General features: G+C 36.7%; 1 protein-coding gene across 1 annotated transcript in view; it reads right to left on the reverse strand.

Annotated features, from left to right (window-relative positions):
- PARG (poly (ADP-ribose) glycohydrolase) overlaps positions 1–10,014 on the reverse strand; it is a 49,808-nt gene that overhangs the window by 8,188 nt on the left and 31,606 nt on the right. Inside the window, exons 9-11 of the mRNA XM_009083183.1 lie at positions 4,097–4,176; positions 1,665–1,725; positions 972–1,047 (exon numbers count right to left, since the gene is read on the reverse strand). Of these exons, the coding sequence (XP_009081431.1) occupies positions 972–1,047; positions 1,665–1,725; positions 4,097–4,176 (217 nt within the window). The remainder of the gene's footprint in view (positions 1–971; positions 1,048–1,664; positions 1,726–4,096; positions 4,177–10,014) is intronic.

Below are 10,014 nucleotides of genomic sequence, written 5' to 3' on the forward strand. Positions count from 1 at the left end.
CTGCCTGTCCCAGCCAGCACTCCTGCCTGTTGAGGCTGGGTCACTGTGGACTCCTGCACTGTCTCACCTTGGTCATCCTGTTCCCTCCTGGAGTGACTGCTCTTCACCTCAGCAGAGATACTTTGTTTGATAAGGCTTGAAATAGCCAGGAGGAAAAATATCACATCCTAGGCAATACTCACTTTTACAGAGTGCAACCCCAGAAAAATGGTTACTATTGAGCAGTTGCTGAGTTCTTAATAATTTCAACACACATCTGAGTGCTCAAGTTTCGTAAAGTCATAAGGCATTTTAAAATCTGAGCAAAATGCACTGCAGAAAAACAGTCCTCCTGTTCTCCCTACTCCTCTTCCTATGAAGCACTTGTTCCTGGCTAAAGAAGTTACAGTTTAAAATTTTTTTTAAAAAAAGAATTCTAGAAGGCAGATTTTTTTTATGAAAAGCAGAAGGCAAACAACTAATTTGAAAACTGAAATGTGTTCCTTCATATAGATATGGACAGGACATGCTTCTCATGAATTTCTTTTGCTGACTGCCTCCCAGACTGAAACAGTGGTGCTGGCAGCAGCAAGAAAGTCTCCTGAACCTCTGACCTGGTCACTGTCTGGGGCACAAGAATAATTTTTTAAAAATAAATTGTAGCCCTTGACAAGTCATCAAGATCACAGCCTGACTCTTTTATCTTGTCAATCTTTGATCCTGGCCTGAACTAAAAGACCTGAAGCTGTCCAGGGCTTGTGATTTTCTGTCAGCCCTTTCAGTAACAGGTACATGTGCTACCTAGCTGAGGTGGGGAACTCTGACAATAACAAAGCTGCCCATGGAATTAATTTTGATGTTTCTTTTACACTGCAAAACATCTTGTCATTTGAATCAACTGAGGATAAACAAACAACTTTGTTAAGTTGGCAGACCATAAAAGTATGACAAAAACATGACATAAAGCCACATTAACTGTTATATGCACTTACCTGTAGCATCCCTTGTCCATTGCTTTCAATGGTGCCTTCATAGGTGACATGCAACCTAGATAGTTTTTTCTGAGATCTACCATTGAGGAAAAATATTGTATGGAAAGGATAATTACAGAACCTCCACACAAAAGTATCCATTTTAAAGCAAAACCCATCCGACCCCAAATTTGTTACACACCTTAAACATAAGGTGGATTAAAAAAATCCCAACCCTGCCTTTCAGAAACAACTTCTTAAGATTTCACATAGTCAATTGTTCAGTTTCTACAACTCTTTCACCATAAAACCCCAGAGTTTTGGGGTTCTACTTTTTTCTTGTCCCACATTAACTCGCTAACCAGCAGCAAAGCCTGCAACACTTGTGTTTATGCTGGTTATCCGCCATACTTCATTATATTTCCTATCATTTTTAAAATCAAATAATCTCTCTCATTTTTCCCCCCTCAAGCAACAGCACCAAAGATATGACACTGTTTTAAAACTTCACTAAAGACTTGTTGGCTTTTGGAAAACTCGGGACACAATCTACTTGTGGCAGTTCACCCAGTTCCCTCTGTATTTCTTTCTGCAACAATCCGCACCAAACATTGTTTTCTATAGTACTTCCAGACCTGAATCAATTCCATACAAATGAAATTCAGTTATCATGGATTTAAGGAATTTCTTACATTAACAGGATGTTTGACGTACCTCTCCCAGTCTGGAAACTCCTGGAGACACTGCCTTGTAAACGTCACCAATCCCGTGGGCTCTACAGGCAAACCAACCCCAAAGGAAAATGTGTTAACTGCAGGAGCTTTAGCCCTTAAATTATTTTAACTGGTAAACTTTTAAAAACACAAACATCATCCCTGGTGGAAACCACAAGCTTAACTTTCCTCAAGAGCTGCTTTCAATCATCCCTTGACTGCCCATGCTCAAATTGAAGACAAGTAACATGAAGACCGAAATACTCACTTCTCTTCCTGCTTTGCAGTTAGAGTATTTTCTTTTTACAGACTGAGGAAAAACAGTAAACACTACTAGAAAGACTCTTAATTAAAATGTGCTACCACTCTGAAAAACAGAAATTGTGAACCTTTAAAAGCAACTACTGTTCAGTGTCAACAGGCAATCCAGAGTACTCAACCTATGGATGGATGAAGCAGCAGCTCTTATTTCCAACAAAGTCCTACTATGCCAATAAAGATGCAGTGTTAGTGGATTCCAAATCAAGCAGTTTTCAGCCCTTCCAGGATGCTAGTGAAATTCACTGTAATTCAACTGCAGAAAACACTCCTGCCCTCAAGAGAAAAAGTGGAGCCATTGCTCATTGCAGGAAGAATGCATTAGCATCTTTTCTCCTTCTTTTACTCAGAAAATGTTAAGTTTTGCAACAGAAAGAAAAGATCAACCTTTTATTTATTAGGTGGTGTCATCCTAATAAAACTTCATTTGACATTAATTCCCTTGCTGCAGTAAGTCTACTGTGCTGGCTTGTGACAAACATTGAAAACAGTATGTAAAGCACAACCATGTCCTTCTAAAAGCCTTAAAGATTCCTGTGCTTTTCTTCAAGATTTTAGGGGTTCAGGCAAAAAGGAGTTAATTGCTCTTAAAAAGAAGTGCACAGCTTTCAGTAATCCAATGCTTTTCCACAGGAGAACTCTGGTATCAGTTCCAGTATTTTACAAATTAAGTATTCACCTGCTGAGCACAAAGTCTCCAGTCTCCACTGTGTTCTTTCATACAGAATTCAACTATCACTTACAACAGAAAGAGTTGAAAAATTATTACATCAATTTATAGAGCTAAGTTACTTCAGACTTGCTAGTTCCTGGGACAAAAAAGAGTAGAGAAATGGGGTATTTTAAATGTACGATAGGAACTTTCAACTCAAGAAAAGAGTTTCATTAAATATTATTTAAAGCTCTAATGTTCGGAAATCCAATGCAGTAGTTTCATAAATCATGTTCCCAACAGATTTCATATGCACAGGGGTCAGGGACAGCTGCCTAAATTTAGGATTTGAAAACATTATTACTCAAGTATTAAAACAAGGAGTACAGCACATCTCTTCTCAGTCCCACACATAGATCACAATTTGCTTTTTACCTCAAAGATTTAGTTCTATTGACACTGCTTAAAGTCTGACAGCTGAAGGAGGATATAGCTGCATTTAATTTGTGGTGAATTAAAATTATGAAGATAGACTGAACCAGGAAAAGGGCTTTTTATATTTAATAGTTTATAGCTGTCTTTCTTTTAAAACAAACCCTTCTGGGAAAATATGAAGCTAAAAGTGAAATGCTGACATGCAAAGAAATAGTTTTTTAAAGACTATAATAAGGCTATTGGTGCAGATGTGATATATGCTATTGCAATTTCTCCTCCAAAACACAATATATAAGCTATGATAGTTAACACAAAAATAAATATTTTTAAAAGCTAATAGAGATGTTCAAATTCATGCCAATAACAGAAGATCTGACTACACACTAACTTCTCGAAGAGTTGAAGATATCTCATGCTTTGCTATCACTTGTTTTGTTTGAAATGGGCAAACTTCACAACAGCTTTGCTTTGGGACAATAGAAGGGAAAAACCTGATATATTAACACATGTGGGGGACAATCCCTCAGAACTACAAACATTATAGTCAAATGACTAAATATGCATATTGCTGGAAACCTGAAGCTTCACTCAGAATGTTTCAGTCTGATTTTAATGACTGTATGTGGTGCCAAGTTCCCTCTATATTGTCCCTCTGATGCAGTAAGGCAAGTAATTGCATATATTCCAAACGTGATACATATCTATATCTACACATTGATATACACACACCTATAAACACATCTATATACACATCTATGAGGGGTGAAAATACATCTCAATACTTTACACACACCCCATATATCTATATCTATATATATCAGAAAAACCAGAACAAGCTCTATGCAAGAAGCTGCTTGCCGCATCATGTATATGGTAAGAAGTGCCATTAATATGAATATCAGCCTACTTTGCAAACTAGCTTTTGTTACACACTTCCACCATAATGCTGCACAACCATTTCTAAATTTAATGGGATTAAGTTTTTCATGTATCAGCTTTGTAGCTCAAGAAAAGAATAAAGGATATACTTTTTTCTGTGACTCTTCTAAAATAGCAGAAAAGGGTCTTAAGTTTCTCAGGCTTTCTTGGTGACCGTCCTTCAAACAATCTGAAAAGCAAGAAATAAAAGCAGTGAATTAGATTTCAGGGATGTAGTGCGTAGTAATTAATGCTACTGACTAACTGCAACTTGATTCATTGTAATTATTTTGCACACATTTTGATTAGCCTTGCATTATAAGTGCTGCACTGTACAGCGAGCCTCTCCGTAAGACAAATTCTTAGGTAACTTGCTTGTTGACTTGCTATGTGAAGAGTGAATGCCTATCTCACTCACACCCATTTTCTGGTATCAAAAAATGTAATTTCAATATGAACATTCAGAAAGCTGCTAGTTTTATCTGCAGCAGACTGAAAGGTTAACAGCCTTAGATTAAAACAAGTGACCAAGGGGTGAAAATGTCTATGTTGAATACTCCAAGATCCAAATGTCTTACCCTGCTTTCAGCTCAGGGAGTTGCACAGAAGAATTAATGGAACCATACTGCTTTCAAGAGCTGCACTGCACCAGCAGCATTTCTAAAGAAAAGAACTGTCCCCAAACAGAAATGGCTCCATCCACTGGGCTCTTACTGGCATTCTAACATTCACTTGTAAAAAACCTACGCACTAAAGAGAAGTGTCCTATTTTTAGTCATTAAGTGAATGGATTCTTTTAATGTTAGTGAAACACTTTTACTGCATCATCTATCTTCTGGCAACTTGAACATACATTACTTAATTTCCAACAGAGTGACAAGGCATTGTTATTGGCAACACATAATGGAATTTATCTGGAAGGAAGAATAGCAGTGACTTCAGAAATAATACCCTTTGAATAGGAAGTTCACTAAAAGATGTCTGATCCACTGAAAGCCCCGAGGATGTAAGATTCCCTCCCAGTAAGCAGTCTAAGTAAAGGAATGACACAACATTATTCCTTTGTTTCCACGTACTGGAATGAGAACCTGCCTTTAAAACCAGAATGCTGTCAGGTGGATTCAGCTGTCAGCAGTGAAGTGAACTAGATTTTTTTGGTACTTAAAAATCTTCTAAGTATACAGGCTGAAGAGATCAATTTCATTCAACATCTATGTTAAGTCACAGAAGCTAATTTTATTAACTTGCTATTCTTTGAGTCGTCAATCAGGGCTTTAAGGAGGCAAACTCCAGACTTATACAGTGTATTCTAAAATGGGCCAATATGCATGTTCTGTCAGGGGGCTGTGTTTGCAGAGCTAGTAAGGAGGTTCATAAAAGGCATTTGTGTGTGCATGTGTGTGCAAACCTTGCCTAAAAGCTTAAATTGCCTCCCACCTTTTATCTTGAAGTCTCATTTGGTATGAAGCCCTTAAACTGGTTAATTTATCTATTAGCCTGATCATGCCTTTATTAGTTTTTTGCCTCTTTACTGCAAATTAACACCTTGCTTACACTGCAAACTCTCAGGAGAGAATTGTTCATGTCATAAAGGTGATCCATGATTCAAGTATAACTAGTAAATTGGGCAAGAGAAGTGCAGAACTTGAAAACTTTGCCTGAAACAAGTCAGATCAAGCTAAAACCAGTCATGTTTGTGAATGCAACAGGAAAAGCAAGTGATATTTTCATCATTCAAAAATGGCCCTGTCCTACCCCATTAAGTGAAGACACAACATAGCAAAGTTATTAACATTTTAACTTCGAACCTTATTTCCGAAATGATCAACTAAGCAACACCATAAATAGTTTTATTTTTGAAGCAAGTATTTTAAAGAACAAAGCTACATGAAGGCATCACGAAGGTATTAAAATAAAATTCTTCTTCAAGCAGCGAGACACAGATCCTGCAAAAAAAAACCACCCAAGAATCTAAGTGGAAACCATATAATCAATTTCCTGAGAGAACCACCCAAGGCCAAACCTGATTAATTCCAATTAAAGAACTAATCCAAATGAAGTGCACTGTAAATCAAAGGCAAGCACTGCAAGCCCACTCTCAGGTGAAGTAATTGAAATATTACTGGCAACTGCATATGTAAATTGTTTTGCTTGTACAGGATGTTCCTACTGCTATGCAGCTAACTTCAATTGAGCAGATACAGGAGCTAAGAAAGCTTGCAGGACTGATCACCAAAACCAGCTGCAGATTCATTTCTGGCTCTCCAGCATCCAAGCCAGGGCAGGGGCAGTGTTAATCAAACAGAAGATGTCTACAGAGGTACACAATTATTCAAGGAACCAAGGTCAGAAATTTTAAAACATAAATAAATGTGTGAACAACGTCATAAACACAAAGTCATTGTGGCTAAATGAAAACTCTTCCCTAGCAAATATTCAGACACTTAATTGTTCTGAAGAGAAATCCTATATATGAGAAATAAAATAGGAAAAATAACAAGAACTGATACTGGGAAAATGCAAAACTGTCAGCATACATATAGTAAAGTTACAAGGCAATAGTTTGTATCATTTTAACAATTATTACGAAAACACATGCATTTGTTATCCATTAGTGTTTTCCTAAAAATTTCACAGTGGGGAAAAAGAGGCATTTTAGAAGTGTAATCAATATTTTGGATTTTGCAGTCTCAACTGCAAACTCAAAACTGTCATATTTTCAATCAACACTTACACCTTCTACAGCTGGAGATAAAAGCTCTAAAGAACCTGCTCTCCTAACTCCTTCCAGTGCTGAGGCAAGTGGCAAATCTGCAAGGAACCTCAAAGGGTGTATTGCCAATGACATGATTTGAGAACATTAAGAGCTTCACAAAAGTGACCTTGGCATGCACACAGTTTGCTGGGGAGAATTTGACCCAGTTTAAGTAAACAATTCTGAAATACATTGCTTCTGATTAAGGTAAAATTAAAATACAGTATTTACTTGCAAAATTTAATTTCCAAGGAGTGCAATTGCTCCCCTGATGTTACTACAAGAACTGGCTCCAGCAGGAGCCATTGCAATTGCATCATTTACCCTCCCAGTTAAATAATTTCATAATGGTATTTCCATAGCCAGGCTAAACTTCCTTTGAATGTTTCTTCTCAATGAGGATAATCATGTCCTTACTTTGAAATTGGAACCTACTGTAAGACTCAGAAAGGTGTCCACACTGTAACAATATGCAAAATTTGCAGTATGGATCACACTTCAAAGAATCCCTTGCATCATAACTCTGTGGCATTGGTGCTGTTTGCAGAAGAGTGAACTCACAATTTTGTACTAAAGCATATATACGTGTACAGGTGGAAATACTGTGCTCATGTATGTTACTGTCAAACTTGTATTGCTCTCCATGACTGAGGACTATTTTAATTAAACAGCTGAGCACCCTCAACTGCAGGGAACCTCAATGGGAATTACTGAAATTCTGCACTGATACTGGCACCCTAAAGGAAAGTGTAATACAGTGTTGAATGGCCCAATAACCTCATCATTTAGGACTGCATCAGTTGCACTGGGGAGCACATAGAAGCATCTCTTCCATCCTTCTCTTGCAATTCCCAACTCCTTGGAGTAAAAAAAGTTCCAGGAACAGAAGAGGAATATAAAAGTGTCCCTTTTTCAAAAACAGTATAATACTTGTAATGCAGTATTTTTTTAAACTTTGTTTTCCAATACTAAGCACAGTTTATCAAAACACTCTGCTTCAGGGAAGGTTCTGTCACAATATTATTTGACAATTTTATTCAGTTGTGCTCAAGGTAACCTTACCCATGTGCACATTAAACACTGCCTATAGATATTAGTGTATCTAAGGTCTAGGAAAGCTTTATGCAGTAATGTGCACAGAGACAGAGAGATCCCCACCACGCAGGATTTGGAATGTGCACAAAATTCTGTGTGTTTATCACATGATTGCACAGGACAGAGAACAATCTCCTTCACTCTCTAAATACATGAAAGCAAATCTGCCTACCATACAGGAATAACTGGAATTCCATTAATTACCCATACACTTTGCCTGAAGTATTTTCTGAGAAAGTTGTTTCAATTGACTATTTATTGGATGGGGATCCCCTCATAATATTTCCTGAGAAAGTTGTTTCAATTGCCTATTTATTGGATGGGGATCCCCTCATACAGAAACATTCATCTGCCTTTTAAACCAGAGTGCTAAATCACTAAAGCTTCACTTCAGCAAAAAAAAAGATGGAAGACAGAACCAGTCAAGGACTTTGCATGAAGAATGGAGCTGCAACAAGGGTTTTGTTGGCATAACTTATGCTTCCCCTATCAAGAGAAACAAATTACACAATGTTTTATTCCTGCTTACATACCTATATTTTGTCAATAGCAATAAACCAGACCCACTCTGGTCTCAAAGTACCCCCAGGGGGTGTGCAAGACAATCCACTAGGCTGCAGGAAGAAAATATTTTTGTCCCATTCATAAAATAAAAAACATTTTTAAAGAGTGTTTATTTCATCTTTACCTCATCCTTTTAAAATTTCTTCTTTTTTTTTTTCATGTTTTAGAATGGATTATATTAGTACAGTAGCACATGTATGCAATCCATAAGTAAATAAATATGAATACTTTGAGGGCACATGCTCAAAAATGTTTTACTGATAGGTATGTGCAACCAAAAATGTTTGGACACCACTGCCCTAGACAGCTTTAAATACCTAAACATCAATTACATCATGCAACATGAGGAAACATTAGCAAATTTACAATAGGACATTCTTATGTCCAATATAAAATATAAATCTTTATTAGAAAGTCCTGCAATCATTGAAAAGATTTTAAGTGAAAACTAGAAGCAAAACTATTCAGAATATCAAAACTTCAATTTATGAAATTTGCACTTGATATAAATGAAAAGCAGAATAATCCAGATGAGAAACTCCTCCCAGAGTGATGAAAAGGCAAATGAACCATCTCTCTGACAGTACAAAAGGAACAGCCACTGTCCAGACCTTGCACTTCCCAACAGCAAAACACAGCACAACCTTACACAAGTTGGGTACAGCAACCTTGGTTCTGCTTTTCTGGTGCCTACCTAGTGTGTGCCTCTTCCATTTAATAACATGAATTCCATTTTTCTGTATTAAAACTGCCTTCCTTCTCTCTGCTTATAAAGGATGTAATTTAGAGGGTTTTAATTCCCTTGGTGTCAAGCAGCAGAAAAACAAAACATTCAATAATTCAACCTCATGGGCAATTTCTTATTTACTGTCGTGTGTCATAGGTAAGAGCTGTTGTCATCTCAAAAATTAAGAACATTGTACTATGAGATATCCTTATGTTTAATTAGAACTTCATCTCTAGATTAAATAGTGACTTTTAAGATTTGTGTAAACAAAACAATTGATCAATGTAATTTTGTTGGTAAATATAGATGTAAAAAACTACCTTTCCATTTCAGACACACATATACTCACATCTCTCTCCTCTGTTTTTCATTTTGTACTTTTGTTTATTATGGCAAGTAACTTGGAGCATTATAAATCTGTTTTAACGAAGGGGTTTGGTGATTTAGGAGTCTTAAAATATATCAGATTGATACCTGACCTTGATGAAATGATAAGATGCTAACTCCAAGTAGTCAAAACCAAGGAACAGCAGGGTAAAATGTTTTACCCTGAGGATCCAAACCCAAAGACATCCACCTAACTTCTGGACTACATTATTTACTAAGCTAACAAAAATATTCAGATTGGTACTGTTTTAATCACTATAGTGAAATAATTATGCCAAACTTTTTAAGAATAGCATCTTTTTGAAGTTGTCTGTTTAAAGAATATTTTCATGTTTACCAAATACAAATGCTGATTTTTATGTTTTCAGAAATTATGCTCTATGTAACATATTCCATCCAAGGCTCATCAGAACATCTATACAAGGTAAGTGTAACAGAGCAAGTTTTGTAGGATTGGTGACTGTAAACTCAGAAAATCTAGAACCACTTTCTAGAGCAGG

Source organism: Acanthisitta chloris, unplaced genomic scaffold (genome assembly GCF_000695815.1).
Source record: "Acanthisitta chloris isolate BGI_N310 unplaced genomic scaffold, ASM69581v1 scaffold36579, whole genome shotgun sequence".
Taxonomy (NCBI): Eukaryota; Metazoa; Chordata; class Aves; order Passeriformes; family Acanthisittidae; genus Acanthisitta; species Acanthisitta chloris.